The 24,911-nt window shown below is 53.8% G+C and overlaps 1 protein-coding gene across 2 annotated transcripts in view; it reads right to left on the bottom strand.

Moving 5' to 3' along the window:
- Nucleotides 1-7,247: 7,247 nt before the first annotated feature.
- PPM1F (protein phosphatase, Mg2+/Mn2+ dependent 1F) overlaps nucleotides 7,248-24,911 on the bottom strand; it is a 33,692-nt gene continuing 16,028 nt past the window's right edge. For both annotated transcript variants that reach the window (XM_055252342.2, XM_063623587.1), the window contains 5 exons: nucleotides 21,539-21,741; nucleotides 20,908-21,096; nucleotides 18,679-18,822; nucleotides 13,107-13,200; nucleotides 7,248-11,325 (listed from right to left, as the gene is read on the bottom strand). In XM_055252342.2, the coding sequence (XP_055108317.1) occupies nucleotides 10,964-11,325; nucleotides 13,107-13,200; nucleotides 18,679-18,822; nucleotides 20,908-21,096; nucleotides 21,539-21,741 (992 nt within the window). In that variant the 3' untranslated portion in view covers nucleotides 7,248-10,963. The remainder of the gene's footprint in view (nucleotides 11,326-13,106; nucleotides 13,201-18,678; nucleotides 18,823-20,907; nucleotides 21,097-21,538; nucleotides 21,742-24,911) is intronic.

Raw genomic sequence — 24,911 nt, 5'->3', positions numbered from 1 at the left:
GAGTTTGCAGTGAGCCAAGATCTTACCACTGCACTCCAGCCTAGGCAACAGAGCAAGACTCCATCTCAAGGAAGAAAAAAAAAAAAAAGTCAGCTGGGTGTGGTGGCTCACGCCTGTAATCCCAGTACTTTGGAGTCCAAGGTGAGAGGATTGCTTGAGCTCAGGAGTTTGAGGCCAGCCTGGGTAACAAATAAGACCTCATCATTTACTTAAAAAGAAAAAGAAGAAGCCACCACAGTCAACACACTCACCAACTGCTCACCCTCTTGGGTAACCAAGGAAGTGCAAATTGAAATCACAACACGATGCTATTTTACATTCATTACACTGACAAAAATTCACAAGTTGGATGGTCCCAAGTGGTGGTGAGGATGAGAAACGAGGTGGTGAGGACGAGAAACAACAGAAATGCTGTGAGCACTGACATTGGGTACAAGCTGATGCACGACCTAGAGAGGTGGGCATGAAGACTCAGTGCAGACTGGCCTTGTGGCTGCACACCTGTGTGTTCCCATGGGGCCTGGACCTGGTTTAATGCAATGCTGCTGCTGTACAGAAATCCCTGATATTTTAGCAAGGAACTCTTTTTTTTTTTTGGAGACAGAGTCTTGCTCTGTCACCCAGATGGGAGTGCCGTGGCATGATCTCGGCTCACTGCAACCTCTGCCTCCTGGGTTCAAGCAACTCTCCTGCCTCAGCCTCCTGTGTAGCTGGGACTACAGGCGCACGCTGCCACGCCCGGCTAATTTTTTGTATTTTAGAAGAGATGGGGTTTCACCGTGTTGCCCAGGCTGGTTTTGAACTCCTCAGCTCAGGCAATCCACCTTCCTCGGCTTCCCAAAGTGCTAGGATTATAGACATGAGCCATCATGCCCAGTGAGCTCATATATATATATATACACACATATATACACGTATATATATACACACATATATACACGTATATATATACACATATATATACGTATATATATACACATATATATACGTATATATATACACATATATATACACATATATATACATATACATATATATACACATATATATACATATACATATATATACACATATATATACATATACGAACATATATACGTATCTACATGTGGATACGTATCGTATCTACATGTGGATACGTATATATACATATATACGTAGATATACATATCAGTGAGCCACTGCGCCCAGCCTAAACATTTAAATTTAAAATTGTTAAAATTGGCCCGGGTGGGCCAGTTGCGGTGGCTCATGCCTGTAATCCTCCTAGGGAGGCCTAGGCGGGTAGATCACGAGGTCAGGAGTTCAAGACCAGCCTGGCCAACATAGTGAAACCCCGTCTCTACTAAAAATACAAAAAATTATCAAGGTATGGTGGTGGGCGCCTGTAATCCCAGCTACTCGGGAGGCTGAGGCAGGAGAATCGCTTGAACCTGGGAGGCGTAGCTGAGATGGCACCATTGCACTCTAGCCTGAGTAAGAGAGCGAGACTATGTCTCAAAATAAATAAATAAATACATTTTAAAAATGTTTAGGCCAGGTGCAGTGGCTCTCATGCCTGTAATCCCAACACTTTGGGAGGCTGAGGCAGGTGGATCACTTGAGGCCAGGAGTTCAAGACTATCATGGGCAACATGGTGAAACCTCATCTCTACAAAAAAGTAAAAAAATCAGCCATGCAAAGTGGTGTGCACCTGTAGTCCCAGTTACTTGGGCGGCTTAGGTGGGAGGACAGATTGAACCCAGGAGGTCGAGGCTCCAGTGAGCCAATTGGACTCCAACCTGGGCAAGAGAGTGAGATCCCACTTGTAAAACAAACAAAAAACAAACAAAAGACCAGGTGCAGTAGCTCATGCCTATAATCCCAGCACTTTGGGAGGCTGAGGCAGATGGATCACTTGAGATCAGGAGTTTGAGACCAGCCTGGCCAACGTGGTAAAATGCCATCTCTACTAAAAACAGAAAAATTAGTGGGGCATGGTGGCAGGCACCTGTAATCCCAGCTACTTGGGAGGCTGAAGCAAGAGGATCTCTTGAATCCAGGAAGCAGAGGTTGCAGTAAACTGAGAACGTGCCATCGCACTCCAGCCTGGGAGACAGAGTGAGACACCATCTCGAAAAAACAAACAAATAAAAAAACCAACAACAACAAAAAAGGAAAAATTAGAATACGAATGTAAAATTTAATTAATTTAATTTTAATGCAATTAATTTAATTTTAATTTACAAATTGCATAGCCTGCTCTGCCCAGCATTTTCACTTCTTGGTGTGTACCCTAGAGAAACTCCTGTGCATGGAAACCAGGAGACCCGACAAGAATGTTTATGGCAGCTCTGTTTCTGCAAAGAGCCAGAAACCCACACAGCATGGATGAATTCAAGAAACATATGCTAAGTGACACAAACATGAAGTATAAGAAAGCAGATAGTAAAATGTCATTTTCAGAAAGTTAAAAGACAAGCAAAACTATAGAGCAGTGTGTAGGGATACAGACATAGTGGTAAATCTATGAGGATGATTCTAACATTTAGGATACTGGTTAGAGGGCGAGTGGTGGGGGTGGCCGAGGGCAAAGTCTAGAAGGATCTTCTTATTATGGGCAAAGTTGTTTTGATGTTGGCTGGTGGGTCTGTTTCACTGTTAGGCTTTGGAGCTGATCTGTGATATCAATTCTCAAGATGTTGATGTCAAAGACTTTGTGTTTTAAAAATGAAAGAAAGCCAGGCGTGGTGGCTCACGCCTGTAACCCCAGCACTTTGGGAGGCCAAGGTGGGCGGATTGCCTGAGCTCAGGAGTTTGAGACCAGCTTAAGCAACATGGTGAAACCCCATCTCTACTAAAGTACAAAAAATTAGCCAGGTATGGTGCTCCACGCCTGTAGTCCCAGCTACTCGGGAGGCTGAGGCGAGAGAATTGCTTTTACCTGGGAGGCAAAGGTTGCAGTGAGCTGAGACCGCCCCACTGCACTCCAGCCTGGGTGACAGAGCGAGACTCTGTTTCAAAAAAAAAAAAAAAAAAAAAGGAAGAAGATTTTTGTCTTCCATTTACTGAAATAAAACAGCACCTGATGAACTGTTCATCTAGGATTCTCAGGGCTGGATATCTGTGTCCTTATAGACACATAAGGTGTAAGAAACTTCCACTATTTTTTTCTAAATGTCTGCCTACAAACTTTTCTTAGTGTGAAAATCTTTCACTTACTGAAAGAAAACAGACCATGATAAGCTGTTCGGAAAAGTCTGCCACATTGTTGGGATCAGGCCTCGAGATGGCAGGGAGGGAGTGGGCCCCAGAGGCGGGCCTTTGAGCCTCCTGGGGCTGGGCAGTGAGTGAGGAAGAAGTCCCCCGACTGTGGCCAGAGTGACTGCCTAGGACAGTGGTCCAAGGAGAGGCCTGCCTCTGATGGGGCTTTGGTGCCACCACGGCCCCCTGTGCTGCTCCTGGAGCTAACACACTTGGCCAGGACCCTCTATGGGGGTAGGACAAATCCTCAGGGCTGGCTCTCGAGGGCTTGTGCCCACTTCTTGGCTGTGGGAGGCCCAGATGTCCAGAACGCCGATGTCCAAGTCCCAGGAAGCAGATCCAAGACAGCTTTGTGTATGGAGCCCCCCAGCTGAGGTCCTGTCTTCAACTGGTTCAGAGCCTGGCTCCGCCCAAGACCAGCCACCTGTTCTCAAGACCAGGTGAGAACAGGAGGGATCTGCAGGACCAGAAGGCAGCTGGGATCCGGGGACCTTCTGAGGGAAATCTGGGGCAGGCCAGTCATCAGCCCTCCCAGCCAGGATTCTTTTTTTTTTTTTTTTTTTTTTTTTTTTTGAGACGGAGTCTTGCTCTGTCGCCCAGGCTGGAATGCAGTGGCACAATCTCGGCTCACTGCAAGCTCCGCCTCCTGGGTTCATGCCATTCTCCTGCCTCAGCCTCTCCGAGTAGCTGGGACTATAGGCGCCCGCCACCACGCCCGGCTAATTTTTTGTATTTTTAGTAGAGATGGGGTTTCACCGTGGTCTCAATCTCCTGACCTCGTGATCCACCCGCCTCGACCTCCCAAAGTGCTGGGATTACAAGCGTGAGCCACCACGCCCAGCCCCAGCCAGGATTCTTGCCTGTTTCCTTGGCTCTGCCTCACGTCACCTCTTGCCTGGGGGACCTTGGTTTTGGGCTCCCTTCCACCAGCTGAAGCCCCCACTTGGTGGGTGTGAGGCCCAGTCCTGACCCCCCAGCTCCCCACCCCTTCCCCAGGCAGACTCTGTGGCCTCAGCTGTCTGTGCTGGACTTAGCTCCAGGTTTGTCCCCCTCCTGACTGAGGGTTGGCTCACACCCCTTTCACCTCCACCCCCACCCCCACTTGCCACACTGTGGCCTGCTCCCATGGGTGAACCCCCTGTAGGTGCCAGGCAACTCCAGCCCGTCTGCCTGCCTGTGCACCCTCAGTCCCTTGGGCCTCCCCCACCCCTACCCAGCGGTCCTGAGAGAGGGTGCTCTCCGGGATCCAAGCTCTGTGAAAATGAGGGGCAGACGGAGAGCGCTGAGCCACCATCTGGCTGTGAAGACGAGTTTCAGACATATAAGCCAGTTCACCAGAGAACAGTCAAGACAGCAGATACTTAGGAAGGAAATCCTGCTGGGAGCTTCAGAGGAGCAGGGGTCGGGGGAGGAGGACATGGATGGTTGAGTAGGTGTGGTGGGCGGCCCAGGGCCGGGTCCCAGCTCTTGCATCCGGGGCTAGTTCCCCTGCTTCCCTAAGGATGCCCCCTCTGTGACACAGTGGACACAGATAAACCGTGAGCATCACACGGTTGCTCACGCCTATAATCCCAGTACTTTGGGAGGCTGAGGCAGGTGGATCACAAGGTCAAGAAATCAAGACCATCCTGGCCAACATGGTGAAACCCTATCTCTACACAAAAATTAGCTGGGCATGGTGGTGTGCACCCGTAGTCCCAGCTACTCAGGAGGCTAAGGCAGGGGAATCGCTTGAACCTGGGAGGTGGAGGTTGTAGTAAGCCAAGATCGCACCACCGCACTCCAGCCTGGAGACAGAATGAGACTTCTCTCAAAAAAAAAAAGCTGCCTTTCTGGCGCTGGTCCTGGAGAGTTGGAGGCTGCAGCCCTGGGCAGCAGGCACTGCTGGGAGCCGGGGGAGGGGACTGAGAGCTCTCCCAGGTGGCTTGGGAAGGACCAGGAGAAAATGCACAGACAAGGCTACAGACAGGAGAGAGGAGGCCTGCAGGCAAAGCGGGAGTGGGGAAGGCATTGGGTTCAGGCAGCCCTGGACCAGCCGCTCCCATGCGCCCACAAGCACGAGGGCCTCCTCATTCTACGGAGAAGTTCAGGGCAGCACTTTTGGCCGTGGCTGGGCAGTGTCTGTGGGGAGGCATTTCTGATGTTTGTGTGCCCTTGAAGCCTGAGCTCAGCCAGGAACACAAGGGCAAGTCTCCCGGCCCTTGCTTTCTCTTGATTGAGAAAGGAACCAAAGATCAAAAGGCAGTGAGGAATTGGGGACTCTGAGAAGGATGACTTTCCAAGGCTTGGACCCCTTAGCAGCTTTGCGGCCTAGGGGCACTTGACCCCTGTGTGATAAGCCGAATCCTCTTTGTCTTAGGTGGTGAATTGGTAGCTGGCTCATCCCTTCTCCCAGCACCTGCAGCAGTGTGGCAAACACTTGGCCAACATGCACTGAAGGACTGGTCCACAGAGTCCCACGACTGGCTGCTTCAATACTGACCCCCTGAGGGCACTGAGAAGGCTCTGAAGCCGTCTCCAAGAGCAGTTTCATGTGTGCTAGGAGCTGCAGTCACATGGGACTGGGCCTGTGCGTGCTGTCCTGGGGCTTCAGAGGGAACCAGCCCTCCAGCCTGCTAAGCGGCCAGCAGCAGTGCTCAGGCCAAGGCCCTGCATTTTGCTGCCAGCCGTCCTTGGATGGGTGAGGCTACAGAGGTCTGGACTGGAGGTTGTGGTTGGGGGCCACAGGTATAGCACAAAGGGAGGCAGGTGGGCGGGCCTTGTGGGGGGTTCCCTAAAGTCCATCAGGTGTGGTGGTCCTGAGGCGAATTCCTGATATCTGTCCAAGCAGCCATCAGGGGCCAGTCCCTTCCACCAGGAACAGTGAGGCTTGCCCACTACCAAGCCCTGCCCCCCACCCCCTCAGCCTCGCTCCCCCACCTAGTGCAGTCACCACCGCCATTCCTAGTTCTCTACCAGGACCCCACGGCTTAGCACTGCCTGCCCCTGCTGCTGGTGGATCTCTCCAGGTCTTCTGTTAAGGCATTTTTATTTTTTTTTCCTTAAAATTCCCATGACAGATTACACAAAAGCATTTTTAAAGCATGTTCACCGTACTAAAAAAAATTAGGATTTAGAAGAAAACCTAAAGGGGGAAGGAAAAAAAAACCCTGTAACTCTGCCCCTCGGGAAGCACCAGCAGTGAACCTGCAGTGGACTCGCTTCTGGGCCACAGCCGAGCTCCCATGTGGGACAAGTGCCATGCAGGCTTCGAGGATGGCAGAGCAGGGTGGCGGGAGCAGGGGGCAGAAGAAAGGCTCAATGCTTTGTTCTTTTTTTGAGACAGGGTCTCGCTCTGTCACCCAGGATGGAGTGCAGTGGCGCAATCCTAGCTCACTGCAGCCTCAAGCTCCTCAAACTTAAGCGATCCTCCTGCCACAGCCTCCTAAGTAGCTGGGACTACAGGCTTGTGCCATCACACTGGGGCTAATTTTTTGATTATCTGCAGAGATGGGGGTCTCCCTATGTTGCCCAGGCTGGTCTCAAACTCCTGAGCGCAAGAGATCCTCCCACCTCAGCCTCCCAAAGTGCTGGGATTACAGGTGTGCGCCACCGCACCTGGCCTCAGGAGGTGCCAGGAGGGTATAAGTGTGGGCCGCAAGAGCGTCATGTCAGAGTGTCTCCATCCTCAGGATGGAACCGCCTGGGGCACATCAGGCTCCTGGATAAAATGAGGGGTCCTCAATGCTCCTGTGGCTCCCCAATGTCATGTGAGGTCCCAGGGGCTTAATCCCTTTCCTGTCACCTTCCTGCTGCTGGTGGGGGTGGGCTCAGAGCCCCTCAGGGAGGAAAATCAGGTTGCTGGCTAGACCAGGGGGTGTAGGCCACCAGGGCTCTCCCCAGAATTTGTTCGCTTCGCAAGATTTGCAGATGGTCCCCAATATTAAAGCAGCTTCCAAACACATCCTGGACATCAAAGGGGACAAGATGCTCAGAAGTCAGGAAGAAGGCAGGACTCGGGCGACAGAGTTCAGAACTCGTGGTTTATTGACACTTCTGCATGGTGGGTCCTTGGGAGACTGCCTTTCTGGCATCTTGGGACTTGTCCCTAAGAACAGGAAAGACAGTCATCCTGTCCTGGAGCAAAGCCCCCCTTGCACAGGAGTAGAGCTCCCATGCAGGAGCAGCCACCGAGACGAACGCAGACAAACCCTCGGCGAGGCCTGCACCGCACCGCAATGGCAGAGCTCCGTGCATTTGGCAAAGCTATGGAGCCTTGGCAGAACGCACAGGACTCTGGGGGCTGCCCCCTTTGAGCTACAGAGGCAGAATCGAACCAAAAACACTGCTTCCTTTAACATAGCCCAACTAGTTTACATTTAGCTTAGGACGAGGCTAGGCCTAAGAAGGGCCAGAGCTGTGCCCCCAGCCCTGGGAACACGGCTGAGGTGGCCCGGTGCCCACGCTGGGCTCACCACCACGGGCAGGAGAGGAGGGGAGAGGGAGGGGACTGCATGCTGGCCCTGCCATCTGCACCCTGTCCCTTTCTCCACTAAACACACCCATTTCCTATCCTGGGTTCTGAGGCTGGGGCTGCCTCTGGGATTCTGAGGGACCGCCCTTCACCCCTGCAGGCCTGGGCTCAGAGTCAGCCACACCTGTAAGGCAGGCCCTGCTTCCCCAGCTTTTGTATTCCATATACGGTGCTGGCATCTGGAGCTCCATTCTTCTCCAGCCCACTTAATTTTAAGAACAGACACTAATAAGACTTAACCACCCCACCCTGCTGGCGGCAGGAGGGCCCCTGTGTGCTGGCAGCATCTCCCCAGGACATGCCTGCTCACCTGCACCCACAGCGTTCCAGGAGGTCGAGGCCTCTGCAGACTCAGTGCAACCCTGGGGCCTTACAAAAGGGACACTCAGAGGTGCACTGCGTGCTCAGCTCACACAAGGAACAAGTGGAGAGCTGGGCTGAAGAAAGGATTACAATTTACAGACCAGTGTCCCTGGCTAGGGGCCCTCATGGGACTGTGGCTGGAAGAGAAGGTCGCCCAGGAGGCTGAAGACACCTAGTGCTTCTCGGTGCAGTCCTGGTCAAGATGGAAGAGCGCTCCTCTGTGCCCAGCTGCTGTGCAGGGGTGGATGAGGGCTCCCTCGGCCCCAAGGCAAGGGCAGAGCAGCTCCCAGTGCTGGCACCAGACCTCTGCCAGGCATGGGGCATGGCCATCCTGTGGGGTCCTGGCTCAGGGGTGGGGAGCGGCAGTGCTAGGACAAGCCTGGGAAAAGGGTTTCCCATACACTGAGGCTGCAAGATCTTCCGGTGGAGCCTCAGGCTAGGTATGAATCAGACCACCGGGTGATATGAGCCAAACCTCCACAGGGTAAAACTCCACTCTCGGCAGCCAGGAACAGAATTATTAGCAAAGAAAAGAGAAAAGCAGATGCCAATCATTCTCTCCCTTCGTCAAGGTTATGCCCACAGGCAGGGTGGGCTAGTGGTGAGGGTGGAGCTGCGTCCTTGTGTCTGACTGGGCCTATGCTGAGGGCACCGGGGCTCCGGTTGTTGACCCCCAGAAGGAGACAGCAGGCCTTCAAGTTAAGCCAAGCAATACTTGGTCATTGTTGGTGGCCAACCATTCTCTGAATGTCTGAATGACAGTGACTATGTTTAAGGTATTTTTTTGTAAATAAGAGACCTTAAGCAATGCATTGACTGCATGGTCTCAACCTCATCTGTGCTGTGAGAATGAGGGATAAGGCTGGGCAAAGCTGGCTCCCTGCTCCCTGTGGGACAGAGGGCTCCCATCAGGAAGGCGGCTCTAGGTGCCTCCTTGGTGAGCTGAGAGGAGGCCAAGGTGCTTGGGGCACAGCTATGCAGGCCTTCCTGGGGCTCCCGCTGTCTGCAGGTGGACTCTGAATGCCTTCATGGGGACCACACAGCCCAGCTTCCTCCCTTTCTCCTCTCCTCCCCCTGCCCTGCTCTGACCTGCCTGGAGCAGCCCTGCCCACCTCCTGCTCAGCCCTTCCTGCGGCTTGGCCCTGCAGACGGCCTCTGAGTCCTCCCCTAGCCCCCTGCCCTCTTCCCTCTACCCGACACCCTCCCCCAGCCTTGCCACTTTCAACTTTGCATGCCCTCAGTGAGCTCCCTGAGGCACCCAGGATCGGTCGCTTGTGAGCCCCCTCTCAGGGTGCACTAGGGGACGTAGAGCTCTCATGCTTGTTCAGGGCATGGGGCAGAGCAAGGCAGTCATGCTGCCAGCCACCGCGGCAAGGTGAGGGGCTGTGGCCTGTGCCGTGGACTCCCAGCAGCATCCCCACTGCCTCCAGACTGAGCCAGAGACCCATGGGCTGCCTCTGTGCTTGCCTGAGCCTCTTAATTAAGCGTCTTTCCCAATGAGACCAATTTGATTACAAATTCACAAGATATTTGGGAATATTCCAATCACACAGCAGCAAGGTCCCTCTTCCTGGGATCCAGCCAGGCCCAAGGGGGTAGGAATGCAGGCAGACGGGCCAAGGTCACCCGGGATGCCCAGAGTCCCGCTGTCGGGCCCAGGCACCACTACATGGCAGTCGCAGCTCCTGCCAGTCACCTGGGCGGCGGGGGAAGGGGGGAACCTTGGGGGTGCTCAGCATCCCAAAGAGGTGGAAAACTCTTTCAGAAAGATCTCACCAAAATCATGCCTCCCTAACAAAACAAATCCTGCTTTTCTAAAAACCTCAATGGGCCTATCCGAGCCCACTGCAGTCCTAGTTTCTTCAAAGCTGTGTAAGGCACTTGAATGGCTTTTTAACACCACCTGGAAAAGTTCCTGTTTCAATCCTGATTTAGAAAATAAATTCAATAATACTGCAAAAAAAGGTTCCTTGAAAAATAGCTTTAAAAAAGTAAATACTTAAGTTTTCTAAAGAATAAAATAAATGCTAAGCTCTGCTTAAATTATATGACACAACAGGTCATCTTGGCACTGATAAAACAAAGAGAAAACCTGGAATACTGCTTCTGAATTGGACCTCCCTGGAAAAAAAAAAAAAAAAAACATGCCAACAAAAGACACGTGTGTTGCCGGTTCCGGGCTCAGGGAATAGAGCAGCCCAGAAGGCCCCGGTGGGCCCAAGCACATCATGGCTGCCCTGGAGCGGGGGCAGGGGGGGTGGCTGCTACAGAACAGACCCCTGGCTCTGCTGCACTCTCCTCTTTGGGACACCGGTGTGGCCGACCAGGACTGGCTGGGCATATCTGTAAATATGAACCCACCCGGCCCCCGCCGCAGAGAGGAGCAATGGGAAACCGGGGCTGGCCACCCCACTGCTGGGCCTGACCCAGGGGGTGCTTCAAGAGTTTGGCTCCCAGGTCCGCCCCAGGGTCCCACATGCACGACCGTGCTGCCCCATGCACACCGGTGTCTTTGATTTGGCTGCCGTTGGGCACCTATGACCTCTGGTCCCACCCCGGGCCCGATGGGGAGCTGGGAGCAAGAGCCAGTCCCTCTTCTCTTTGGTGAGGTCTCCTAGGCTGCCTTTCACCATCTGCCCGCCATCCAGTGCAGTTCCACAGCCACCAAGATGGGCTGCGGGGGGTGTCCCGAGTGGCTCTGGGGTGCTGGAGAAAGCACTGTGGGGCGGGCACCCTGTTCACTGCCTGCCACCTGTTGGGTCCTGAGGCTTGAGGGAGAGAAGGATAAGGATGGGAGGAAGGGGAGGGCAGGGGCTGGAAACCACCTAGCTTCTTGGTGGAGCCTAGGTCTCAGGTTCTGGAAGGCTGGAGGGCAAGTCCTGCCTCCTCCCTTCTGCCTGGGGGTCCCCTTCTCCCTGGTTCCCGCCCTCCAGCAGCTCTTGGGGGTCCCTGAGGAAGACCACCATGACCGTGATGTTGTCGTGGGAGCCCCGCTCCCGGGCCGCAGCCACCAGCTCCTCGGCGACATGCAGCCCGCTGCCCTGCTGCCCGGTCAGGTGGCTCCGGACGAGGCCAACAACTTCCTGGTGGGGTACGACATCAAAGAAGCCATCGCAGGCAAGCAGCAGGTAGTCCTCAGAGCCCGTCAGTGCCCGGGAAGCTGCATCGGCCTCCCCAGACACGTAGGGCTTCTGGAAGACATCCCCTGGACAGGCAGAGAAGAGCCCGGGTCAGAGGACCAAGGTGTCCACAGCTTCCTCCCCACCTACCCAGGCCTAGACCTCACATCCTGCAGGGACAGAGACCAACCTGCCCTCATGGGGTCTGGGGTCTGTTGTTCCCTTATGCAAACTGCCCAGTACTTTCCACTTGCCTGGGAATGGAAACCCCTGACCTTGGCCTGTGAGCTCCCCCTTTTTTTCTTTTTTGAGATGGAGTCTTCCTCTGTCGCCAGGCTGGAGTGCAGTGGCGTGATCTCAGCTCACTGCAACCTCTGCCTCCCAGGTTCAAGCGATTCCCCTGCCTCAGCCTCCCGAGTAGCTGGGATTACAGGCTTGCGCCACCATGCCCCGCTAATTTTTTTTTTTTTTTGTATTTTAGTAGAGATGGGGTTTCACCATGTTGGCCAGGATGGTCTCGATCTCCTGAACTTGTGATCTGCCCACCTCAGCCTCCCAAAGTGCTGGGATTACAGGCATGAGCCACCACACCCGGCCGAGCTCCCTCTTTCTCTGCCCTAGCCGTCCCATCCTGGCCTCACTTCCTGGAGTGTCCAGACACAAGGAAAGACACCGACTGAGGAGGGGCTGTCAAGAAGGTGCCACATCTGCCAAAAAGGACAGAATGTTTCAGAGGGGTAGGTGTCAAATCCCTGGCAATCAGCTGGGGAGGGAGAGGCTTTTTAAGTACCAGGAAGGAGCAGGTGTGGTCACGGGGCCCACAGCCTGAGACCCGGCACTGACCGCATGCTGAGACAATGAGATGCAGGCTGGACCCACTTTTCTTTTTTTATTTTTGAGATGGAGTTTTGCTCTTGTCTCCCAGGCTGGAGTGCAATGGTGCAATCTCGGCTCACTGCAACCTCCACCTTCTGGGTTCAAGTGATTCTCCTGCCTCAGCCTCCCAAGTAGCTGCGATTACAGGCAGGCGCCACCACACCTGGCTAATTTTTTTTGTATTTTTAGTAGAGATGGGGTTTCACCATGTTGGTCAGGCTGGTCTCGAACTCCTGACCTCAGGTGATCCACCCGCCTCAGCCTCCCAAAGTACTGGGATTACAGGCGTGAGCCACTGCGCCTGGCTGCCTTTTTTTTTTTTTTTTTTTTTTTTTGAGACATAGTCTGGCTCTGTTTCCCAGGCTGGAGTGCAGTGGCACGATCTCCACTCACTGTAACCTCCGCCTCCGGGTTCAAGCGCTTCTCCTGCCTCAGCCTCCCAAGTAATTGAGATTACAGGCGCGTGCCACCATACCCGGCTAACTTTGTATTTTTTGTAGAGAAGGGGTTTCACCATGTTGGCCAGGCTGGTCTTGAACTCCCGATCTCAGGTGATCCACCCGCCTTGGCCTCCCAAAGTGCTGGGATTACAGGCGTGAGCCACCGTGCCCAGCGAACCCACTTTTTTCCCAAAAGAGAAAAAAGGATTGTCAGCATGAATGCAGGAGGAGGATAAACCTCATTTCTGGAATATTGGAAGCTCTACTTCCAGCCCATAGGGTAGTGAGCCACAGGTTCCTATGAGATTTGTAGGAGCTGTTTTAGGTGAGATAATAACATACAGTGTAACTTACACTCAGACACTGGTGCTGCAGTCTCTGAATCTGCCCTGTTCCCTTCACACTACGAGGATATCACCCCAGTGCATGACAAATCCCCCTTGGCCCGTCGCACTGCCTCCCTGAACCCCTGGTGAGCCGCGGGCCACACTCCAGAGGCCTGGGCTTCCGAGAGACCTTCTCTCACTTGGGTCGGCCTCTTTGGCTCTCACCGATGGCTCTGGAGACGGCCAGGGTCCCGTTGACTCTCCAGCAGTCCATGTGAGACACAAAGCCACCCAATGCTTCAATGCGTGCCTTCTCATCCTGCAGAAACACAGCCAGAGTTGGGGGCAGGGCCGGGGGGGGGGGGAATGTGGCCTGGAGCCCCCTGCTGCTACCTGAGCAGAGGCACAGCTGCTTCTAAGACAGCAGCGTTCTAAGACAGCAGTGTTCAAAGCCACAGCACTGGAACAATGCCAGGACGCTCAGAGATGCACCCAAACGAGACTCATTAAAAACAGTAAGAAATTATACACAACCCACAAGTCCTTTAGTTGCAGGAATGGTAAAATGAACGGACCATCTGAGGCCGCCTAGCGGTGCCTGCGCCCCTGGGCAGCATTCTGGGTCAGGGAGGCACTCACGAGGCTTGCGAGCCCGACACAGACAACAGATCCCTCTGCTTCCCTGTCTCTAGCTCGGGGACACCGTCTCTGCCCTGAAAGCTGCTGGGCCAAGATAGAGCATGCGACATGAGTGGTCACACAGCAGGGAAGCCTGAGCGAGGCCCTGATGGCAGCCTGTGCCCGCCCAGTTTTTTTTTTTTTTTGAGACAGAGTCTCGCTCTGTCGCCTGGCTGAAGTGGCACGATCTTGGCTCACTGCAACCTCTGCCTCCTGGGTTCAGGTGATTCTCCTGCCTCAGCCTCCCGAGTAGCTGGGACTACAGGGGCGTGCCACCATGCCCAGCTAATTTCTTTGTGTTTTTAGTGGAGACGGGGTTTCTACAAGTTGGCCAGACTGGTCTCGATCTCCTGACCTCATGATTGATCCACCCTCCTCGGCTTCCCAAAGTGCTGGGATTACAGGTGTGAGCCACTGCGCCTGGCCTAGTTCTTGTCCCCCTCTACCCAAGCTCAGCCCAGGCACAGTCTCCACTCACCTGGGGACCACAACACCCCAGGCCTGGGTTCCTCCAGGGTCAGGACAGAGGCTTGGTCCAGCCACAAGTCCTCTAGAAACCTCTTTGGTCCTATCAGCCTCTGCCCAAAGGAGAGGCTGCCCCGATGACAGCCTGCTGCCTGAAGGCTGCACAGCAGCATCCCTGACAGAGTGACGGAGGCACCCTGGGAGTGAGGCACCTCCCAAGTCTACTGGGGAAAGAGGGCATACCTTACTCGTTTATCAGGTAAACCTCCTGACCCCACGCAGCACCAGCCCTTCTAGTCCCCAGGCACAGCACCAGCTGGGCATCAGAACTCTGATGCCCCAGGTGATGGTGTCCCCTAGACAGATTGGGGTATCAGCCAATTCCCTCCCCAGAGCAGATGGACATGCACTGCGGGAGGCCTGGGGGAGGGAGCCCTCTCCAGACGCCTGCACCAAGGACCAGGCCTCCTTGTGTGGCTCCCTTGCAGAGGACATCGTGGCGGGAATGACATGGGTTTGCAGGAGTCCTGGCCTTCCTGGGCGCTGCAGCCATGAGCCTGTGTGGCAACTGGACCAGTGCCTGGTAGGCTGGGTGCTCCTGTCCCAGCTGAGCTGGAGAATCAAGCCATGAAGGGGGCAGGAACAGGGACCTCAAGGCTCTCTCTGGGTCTAAGATCTGCCACCTCTGGGGTCTGAGCAGGGCAAGGGAAAGGCAAGGAGGACCAGGAAGGAGGGAAGAGCAGGAGAGAGCCAAGAAGAGGGCAGGAGAAAGGGCACGGGGAGAGGCAGGTGGACACACACACAATACGCATGAATGTTCACACATACATGTGCCCACACACATGCGTGAAGGCGCCTGCAGACGGCGAGGAGCTGCAGAGGAAGCAGCGCCTCCTCCCCTGTGCCTCAGAGGCGTTCCCTGGGGAGGGGCTGTGAGCGTGGGAGGCTCCAGGGAGAATCAGGAGCCTTTCTCTGCTTCTGTCGCCCACATACCCCAGCCCACTCCAGCCCCTCAAAGTCCTAGAGGCAGGCATGTGGGCAGGTGATGGAGGATGAAAGGCAATCTGCTTCCCATGCCCTCTGGAGGTGGCTCTCCCCCACAGGGGGCCATGCAGGTTGAGCTTAGAACCTTCCTACCTGAAGCCCCTCCCCACCACCAAGGATGGCTGTGGGACAGGGTGGAGCCAAAGGGCAGGAGGGCACAGGGGCCGCACTGCTCCCCTGCAGCCTGTGATGCCCTCTCCTGCCATGCCACACCCCCTGTGCTGGACAGGCTGCACCGGCTCCCCGGGCTCGCCCCTGTAACCCTGGCCCTGCACCTGGGTCCTCCTCCCCTCCAGTGGCTCCCACCTCCGTCACACACTGGCCAGGCTCAGTCTGGTCCGGGACTAACATATTCCCAGGCTAAGGGGTCTTGTCCCCTTCCACCCGAGTCTCCTACTCACTGATCCTGGGTTTTTTTTTTTTTTTTTTTGGAGACAGGGTCTTGCTCTGTTGCCAAGGCTGGAGTGCAGTGTCATGAACATAGCTCACTGCAGCCTCGACCTCTAGGGCTCAAGCCATCTCCTGCCTTCGCCTCCTGACTGCCCAGTGCCCACCCCCTCAGCAGTTCTTCCCTCTGCTCCTCAAACCTCATCCTCTCCACCTGCCTGAAACAGCTTCCCAGGTCAAAGCTGGAGCTGGTGGCCTGTGGGTTCCTGTGAACAGCCATTTCCTGCCTCCTAGGAGCTCAGTGCTCCACCCAGCCAGGCCGCAGCAGCGTCGCCTATGGCACTGCCATCCTCCTGGATGCCCAAGGCCCTCTGCGACATTTCCACCCGCAGAGCCAGGACTCCTATCTCTCCCAGGCTGCCTGCCAGGTGTGCCAGCGTGAACTGTGACCTTGAGTGACTCTCACTGCCCTCCTGGACTCACTTTTGTGACCCAGCCCTCGCCTTGTCCTCCAGTGGCCTGATCACTTCAGAAGCTTCTAGTGAGTCCTTACAGAGTTTCTCCCAGCCTGGGGCAGTCCAGCTTTTCCAGCTGAAGCAGCAGCAGGTGAGTGGTCTTCTCCCCTGCCCCGAGTCTTCTACCCACTGATTCTGGGGCTTGTTTTTGTTTTTTGGAGACAGGGTCTCACTCTGTTGCCAAGGCTGGAGTGCAGTGTCATAAACATAGCTCACTGCAGCCTCGACCTCTAGGACTCAAGCCATCTCCTGTCTCCTGAGGCTTGAGAGGTGGGAGGATCACTTGCGGCACACCTCCACACCTGGCCCTGATTCTGGCATAACCTGCCCTTTCCTCCTGGTCTCTCCCCTGGCCTGCAGGAATTGCACCTGCCTGAGATGCGGCTCCATTCCATTCATCTCTCTGCCACATCCTGCCCAGGTCCTTGCCCTCCTCCTGCTCCCCCATTAGACTTAGAGGCAGGAAGTGGGTCCTGTGTTATCTCACTGCCTCAACAAAGTATCCTGTGCAGAGTGGGCACTCAGTGTTTGGAGGCTGAACTGAGTGCAGAAGCAGGAGACTGTTCAGACAGCCGCAGAACAAGGCAGAGCACCATGCACTCCCCACGTACTCCTCGAAGCTGCTCTGGGCCACTGCTGGATCCCTGTTGAAGCTTGCCAGGTTGACGCCAGTTTCTTGCTCTTGTAACCGACATGATGCTTGTTTTTGTGGGAGAACCCTGGCCTGGATCTGTGATTAATTCTCTACGGTGGAAGGCTGTGATCAGGATCACAGCAGGAGGGGCCAAGCCTACAGAGCATGGCGGCAGGGAAGGGGAGGTGGGGGGCACTGGATCTGAACTCCTTGGCCCATGCAGGCTGCAGTCAAGAACACAGATACCTGTGTGTGCTTCTCTTGTGCAAGCTGTGATCTCTGCACTCCACATGCACTGGGACACTCAATCCTCAGCCCAAACCTCCAGGGACCCCTGTGTGATGGACTTGGAAGTGGTAGAGCCAGGACCAGGCAAGGCCATCTGTCCATGCTCTGCCACGGCGCCATACTGCAGGGCCCAGGCAGTGTTTGAACAAAGTCCCCACTGGGCTTTAAGGGGGTGCTGAATGCTAAGCCTGCAGGTGTGCAGGCAGCAGGTGGGGGTGGGCCCAGCACGAATCCCGACTTGGCCACATTTCATCTGACTGAATATCCTGGGGAGGAGAGCCCACTAGGGAGCAGGTGCCAAATTCCCCCACGGTGATGGAGTCAGGGGAGTGGCAGAAATTATCTGTGACTTCGGCGGTGTGCTCTGGGCAAGTGACTGAGCCTCAGTTTTCTCCTCTGTACAATGGGGAGAGGACATACAGGAGGCCCATCCCAGACCATAAGCCGCAGTGAAAGGCCAAGGAATGCAGCTGCCCCTGACTGTTACAATCATCAAGTCCTGGTGGTCTCTACTGTGCTTTCCAAACCCAGAAGCCACAAAAAGAAAGACCACTCAACTACAGAAAAACACAAAACTTCCATGTGGCAAAAGCCTATAAACAAAAAAAAAAAGATGCATGGAAAAATATTTGCAAATCGTCAGACAAGGAACCAACCTCCTTCACATATACAAGGAACCTATAAACTGATAAGAAAAACAGGCAAAGGAAAAAAAGTCTTTGCAGGAAAGGCTGTGTAAATGATCTTCAGCTTTTGAAAAGATGCTCAAACTCACTCTGTAACAGAAAAGCAAACTTAACAATTGCCCCAAGACAGCCTTCTTACCTGACAGGAAGAATCCTGCAGGCTGGTGGGACTGTGGGGAAATGGACCTTCTTGGGCATGTAGTGCCAGCCCAGCCTGGCATGGCCTGAGGTGGGCAGCTTGGCAAATCTACTCAGACTGTATGTGCATCAGTTCTAACCTAGCCATCCCACTTCTGGGGATGTGTCCTACAGATATAGGTACACTTGACTCTGAGCAATTAATGCTGCACAAAGTAGGTACAGATGCATTATTTTTAGCACCAAAAGACTGAAAAGATCTTCATGCTCACCCACAAGGAACTGCATAATGAATACAATGTCCGCAGCCCCAAGAAAGGATGGGTGCTCGTATGTGCTGATGTAGAATTATCCACCATGTGCATGGTTAATCAAACATAGCTGGTGGAGAACAGCACGTGGGAAAAGTGGGGTTTGAGGGATAAACAGTCATTCCATGATATCTAAATGCTTGCAATCCAACCTCAGGAGACACACGGATGAGACAGTCTTGTGAGAAGAGGTCTGAGTGGGACTGTCATCCTCATGTCCAGGTGATGACCTGAGTGCCAGGGTCCCAGGCAGCCTCTACTCAGTATAGCCCCAAGCCAGGTTCCCTCCAGCCCTGGGGCAGCATCACCTCCTTGAGGCCCTCCTCACCCACAGCCTGTGGCCTCCTTGTCCGTGTGTATGATGGGCTCTGGTCTGCACTGGGCCGTGCTGACTGCACTGGGATGCCTGTCAGTGCAGAGGGCTCTGCTCTACCCTGGAGCTCTGGGCTCCGTATAGCTGTGACCCACAGAGCTCTCAGGAAGGGCTCACGTGGGATCCTCTGGCCACTCAAATCAGGCGGGGAGCCCCCCCTCTTGAAAGGTGCCAGGATTAATACTTCCTGAAGTGCCCAGGCTGGGTGGGGTTCCCCTGTGGGCCCAGCATGATGGAGGCCGGGAATATCCTGGGCCTGGGTGCAGGGATCCCCTTACCTGCCGTTCTGGTCTGTGTGGCTCCATCAGCTTCACCACCTGTCCCTGCTGTACCAAAATGACCTGGGAGTCCCCGAGCCAGGCGACGTGCAGGGTCGCTCCTGCAATGAGCGCACACACACCTGTGGTGCCGCTCTGCAGCCGCTGCAGGGAGAGAGGGCCCATGAGAGTTGAGAGGAGGTAGGGAAGGGCAGAGGATGACACGGGGCAGGATGAAGCTTCCGGGGATGAGGAATCCACAGGTGTATATGCGTATAAGCCAAAACTTGCCAAATTGTGGACTTCAAATATGTACCACTTACTACGTGTCAATTGTATCTCAATAAAGATGTTTATTTATTTATTTATTTTGAGACAGAGTCTTGCTCTGTCACCCAGGCTGGAGTGCAATGGCACAATCTCGGCTCACTGCAACCTCCGCCTCCTGGGTTCAAGCGATTCTCCTGCCTCAGCCTCCCAAGTAGCTGAGATTACAGGCGTACAGCACCACGCCCGGCTAATTTTTTGTGTTTTTAGTAGAGACGGGGTTTTGCCATGTTTCTTTCCCAGGCTGGTCTTGAACTCCTGAGCTCAGGCAATCTGCCTGCCTTGGCCTCCCGAAGTGCTAGGATTACAGGCATGAGTCACTGCGCCTGGCTATTTATTGCTTTATTTAGAGGCAAAATCTTGCTCTGTCACCCAGGCTGGAGTGCAGTGGCACAGTCTCAGCTCACTGCAACCTCCATCTCCTGGGCTCAAGTGATTCTCATGCCTCAGCCTCCCAAGTAGCTGGGACTACAGGCGCGTGCCACCACACCAGGCTAATTTTTTTTTTTTTTTTTTTTTTTAATTTTTAGTAGAGGCAGGGTTTCACCATGTTGGCCAGGCTGGTCTCAAACTCCTGACCTCAAGTGATCTGCTCAACTCAGCCTCCCAAAGTGCTGGGATTACAGGCGTGAGCCACCACATCTGGCCAATTTTTGTATTTTTAGTAGAGACGAGGTTTCACCATGTTGGCCAGGCTGGTCTCGAATTCCTAACCTGAAGTGATCCACCGGCCTCTGCCTCCCAAAGTGCTGGGATTGCAGGCGTGAGCCACTGTGCCCAGCCTCAATAAAGTGGTTATGCCTGCTTCAGAGAATCCCTTTTCTACTCTGGGAGGCAGCCTTGAGCTCAGAGGCCTTTGTCACTTCCTGGGGCTGAGGTGAGGGGTCAGGAGTGGAGACTTGCCTGCATTTCACTGGGGTCCTTGCAGCTGCAGAAATTGCACGGTTTTCTATTGAGATGCAAAGCCCGGCTCTGCTAATTTCCATGAAGGTCTGTGCTCAGAGCGTGTGACGAAAGTGCACCTTTCCCCTGGTGGCTTCTCACTGGGGCAGGTCTTTTAAGCAATCTGAGCCTCAGTTTCCCAATGTCTAAAATGGGTACAATATTAGTATTCACCTCACAGGGCTACAAGGAGGACCTAGTGAAATTCTGCTGGTGAGGTTCAGAGTGGCTAAGTTCACAGAGGAGGGGCCTGACGCATTTGCATTCTTTCTTCTTTCAGAAACAAATGCCTCATCCCTACACGTGGCTATACCTCCCGAGGAACGAGTGTTCCCAGAGGACATCGGTAGCCTGCTGAGACCCTGCCTAGAGGAGGAAGGGGAGGCAGGCAGTAGATTAATCAGGTTTTACATATTTCCCCCTTTATGATGCTTTGACATCTTGGGGCCTTGCTGGTCCTGGAGGGGCTGCCCCTTCCCAGGCCAGCTGATTCCTTGAGACAGCAGACACCTGAGGAGGATGCAGAGAAGGCTCTGGCCCAGCTTCCCTCTCTTCTCTCTGCGCCCCCACTACCCCAGTGCTTCCCATGCATGGCCCTGTGAAGCGTGGCCCCTCCTCTCAGGAACTGTGAGTAGGAGACTCTTTGTTAAGGCCCTGGTCTGTGTCTGTCACCTTGCCATATCTCATTAAAACAAAATCCCAGGAACGCTTGACCACAGCTGCCTTCCCCGAGGCCAGCAGACCCTCTGCGCCAGGCAGGTCTGTGTGGCTGAGAGGCCCACCATACTGGGTCGGGGCAGGCTTTGTGTTGCTTCCATTCAAGTGAGAACCAAGCCCCTTTAGAAGAAATGGCAGGACCACTGGCAGTGTTTAGTGAGGACCTTCTGGCACCACCAGCCCCTTTGGCGTTTTTCCCGCTGCAGAGGCCGGGACTCCCACTGGCCTCCAAACTGCACCTGAGGCCCAGCTGCCAGTCCTCACCTCTCGCTTGGCTTTCCTGAGAAACATCTGGTCGGTGCGCCGGAAGGCTTCTCTGAGGGCTCCCGCAGGGTCTGTGGTTAGCTCTGGCTGGCGGGCAGCGGTGGTGTGCACGTGGACAGCGGCGTACCTCGCAGCATCCACGCCTCCGTGACCATCAAACACAGCAAAGTAGGCGCGGTCCACGGGGTCCTGGTGAGGATGCGGTGGGAGTCACAGACCCGCGGGACCCAGTGTGCTCCCAGGGGGGGTGTAGCGCCAGGCACTGATGGGGTAGAGTCTGGGAGAATCAGTATGGCCATCGCCCGGATTATGTGCCTATAAGCTGGGAGGTTTGTAAAAGGACAGCTCACAGGAGCCTCGGTTTCACCATCTGTTACGAGTTGCTACAAGCATAAAATGAGGGGCTGCCCCAGGTGGCTCCTGGTGCTGGAGTCAGGGGAACGTGGCATCCAGGCCTCCCTAACAGACTCACACTGTTGCCCTTCTTAGTCTCTTGCTGGGCAAGCACAGGGGCTGACGGGTGTCTCTCCTGTCTCAGCCTTGGCGGGCAGCTCTTCTCGGTACCTGGGGGGCCCCCACCCTCGCCCCGGTCCTCCGAAGCTGTCCCCAGGGTCTGGACGGGAGCACTCACAGACAAGCCGAAGAGCTGGTTGAAGGAAGGGAGGGACACATGCCGGTCCTCCATCTTGCGGCGAGTGTTCCGGATGGCGTGGATGGAGACTAGCCACTGCCGCTGTGAGGCCCGGGCAGCCAATGGCACCTGCTTCTGCCACTGGCCGGCGACTTCCCAAAGGCGGTTAAAGAAACTCCGTGCCAGGCTTTGGGCATCCAGCACTGATGGGCACAATGGAAGGATTGTCAGGGAAGTGCCAACCAAGCCAGCTGAGGCCTCGCTGGCTCTCTGACAGCTCCCACATGGGCCTGCAAAGCCCCCATCACCTCCCAGGGCATTGTGAGCACATCAACTCAATAACGCACACATGGCAGCCTGTTACCAGAATTTGAAATGTCTAGTTTGGCAACTTGCCCCTTGAAGTCTCCCATCCTACCATGGAGCAACTCTACTCACGGGAACCCACCCTAAAGAAATCGTCAGAAACACAAAAATAATTTTAAAGACAAAGTACAGAATCACTTATAATTGGATATATAGAAATACTATATATCCAATGACAAAGGAATGATACTTAAATTATGATCTAGTCTTGGCTGGGCACAGTGGCTTACGCCTGTAATTCCAGCACTTTGGGAGGCCGAGGTGGGCAGATCACCTGAGGTCAGGAGTTCGAGACCAGCCTAGCCAACATGGTGAAACCCCGTCTCTACTAAAAATACACAAATTAGCCGGGCATGGTGGCGGGCGCCTGTAATCCCAGCTACTCGGGAGGCTGAGGCAGGAAAATCGCTTGAACCTGGAAGGCGGAGGTTGCAGTGAGCCGAGATCGTGCCATTGTGCTCCAGCCTGGGCGACAGAGCAAGACTCTGTCTCAAAAAAAAAAAAAAAAAAAAAAAAAAAGATCTAGTCTCTTGATGAAGAATTAAGCTGCCACTAAATATGATTTTCATAACCAAACATGCAACCCCCATACGACCCCACCGTGGCACTCCTGCAGACTTATCCCAGAACAATGAAGACTGTTCACATAAAAGCTTGAACACAAATGTTCATAGCAGCTTTATCTGGAACAGCCAAAATCTGGAGTCAGCCTAGATGTCCTTCAATATGGAAATGGTTAAACAAACCGTGGTCGACCCATACCTTTGAATACCACTCAACAATGGCAAAGAATGAACTTCTGACGCATCAAACAACCTGGGCTAATCTCCAGAGAATTAAACCAGTCCCCTAAAGTTACACATCATATGCTTCCATTTATATGTGTTCTTGAAATGATAAAATGGTAGAAGCTGAGAAGATTAGTAGTTGCCAGTGGTTAGGGATGGGGTCCTTAGGGGTGGGGGTGTAAGGGTGGCCTTAAAAGGGTGACAGGAGGGATCCTGGTGATGGAACTGCTCTGTATTTTGACCATGTTAGGATCCTGGTGGTGACATTTTATTATAGTTTTGCAAAATGTTACCATTGGAGGAAACTGGGTAAAGTGTACAGGGAACTCTTTGTATTATTTATTACAACTGCATGTGCAGCTAGGATTATCTCAAAACAAAAAGCTTAATTAAAAAAAACTAGCCCAGGCATAGTGGCTCATGCCTGTAATCCCAGCACTTTGAGAGGCTGAGGTGGGAGGACTGCTTGAGGTCAGGAGTTCAGGACCAGCCTGGATAACATAAAGAGACCTTGTCTCTTAAAAACAAACAGGCTAGGCGTGATGGCTCATGCCTGTAGTCCCAGCACTTTGGGAGGTAAAGGCAGGCAGCTCACTTGAGGTCCAGAGTTTGAGACCACCCTGACCAACAAAGTGAAACCCCGTCTCTACTAAAAATACAAAAATTAGCTGGGCGTGTTGGCATGCACATGTAGTCCCAGCTACTCGGGAGGCTGAGGCAGGAAAAGTGCTTGAATCCAGGAGGCAGAGGTTGCAGTGAGCCAAGATTGCGCCGCTACACTCCAGCCTGGACAACAGAGCGAGACTCTGTCTCAAACAAACAACACTAAACCAAAAAAAATTAGCTGCGTGTGGTGGTATATGTAATCCCAGCTATTTGAGAGGCTGGGGCAGGAGGATCCCTTGAGCCAAGGAGGTCGAGGTTACAGTAATCTCTGATTACACCACTGAATTCCAGTCTGGGTGACAGAGGGAGACCTGGTCTCTTAAAACAGAAAACTAAAAAATGGATTTTTATAGAGTTTATAAGCATGTAAAATGCTTATGTCATGATACTAAGTGAAAAAAGGAGGAAAATTACATATGCAGTTTAACTACAAGTCCATGAAAAACCACCAGGGCCAGAAGAAAAAGGCAGGAACAGCACACAACCAAGGTGTCAGAGTGTGCCTGCACGTGGCAGTTCCATGGACAGCTTTTTCCTGAAGTACACTTTCTTTTTTTTTTTTTTTTTTTTTTTTGAGACGGAGTCTCGCTCTGTCACCCAGGCTGGAGTGCAGTGGCGCAGTCTCGGCTCACTGCAAGCTCCGCCTCCCGGGTTCACGCCATTCTCCTGCCTCAGCCTCTCCGAGTAGCTGGGACTACAGGCGCCCGCCACCACGCCCGGCTAATTTTTTTTGTATTTTTAGTAGAGACGGGGTTTCACCGTGGTCTCGATCTTCTGACCTCGTGATCCGCCCGCCTCGGCCTCCCAAAATGCTGGGATTACAAGCGTGAGCCACCGCGCCCGGCCACTTTCTTAATACTTCCCCAATTTTTCATTACAAGTGTTAGTCTCGTGTGACAGTGGCTTTAAAGCATGTCCACAAATTCTTTGACTTTCCCTTTCGCGAGGTGGAGCTCACTTCCCGCCGCTGAGTGTGGGACTTGGCTGCTTCTGATGAAGAGAGTGGCAGTGACTGCGTGTGCTTCAGGCGCTACGAAACAAAGAGGCCCTGCGCCTCCCACCTTGTGTGTTCTCACTCTCTTCCTCCCTCCCTCTCATCGCTCAATCTGAGCTGTGAGGACGCTCAAGCAGCGCCATGGAGAGTCCACATGGGACGGGACCAGGGCCTCTTGCCAATGGCCGTGTGTCGGAACCACCTTGGAAGCAGGCCCTCCAGCTCAGCCAGCAACCATGTGACCACAACCTGGTGAGAGACCCCGGACCAGAACCAGCTAAGCTGCTCCCAGATTCCAGACCCACAGAAACTGGGAGAATAAATGTCTGTTGTTTTAAGTGACTACATTTGGGGCAATTTGTTAGGTAGCAACAAATAATATAAGCCACAATACTCATTTGAAAAGGAAAAATACCCAAATCCTACCTAAGCTTGGCTTCTCAAGAAAAGATCAACCAGTAACAGGCCCAAAGGAAACCATGGGGGCTCTGGCTTCAGGGATTCATGTCACTTCAATGCACAAACTCTCCTGGAACTCCTGCCAGCCCAGGTGCATGTG

The sequence above is a fragment of the Symphalangus syndactylus genome, chromosome 18, assembly GCF_028878055.3.
Source record: "Symphalangus syndactylus isolate Jambi chromosome 18, NHGRI_mSymSyn1-v2.1_pri, whole genome shotgun sequence".
In the NCBI taxonomy this organism is placed as follows: Eukaryota; Metazoa; Chordata; class Mammalia; order Primates; family Hylobatidae; genus Symphalangus; species Symphalangus syndactylus.
This window is presented reverse-complemented; position numbering and strand designations above follow the sequence as displayed.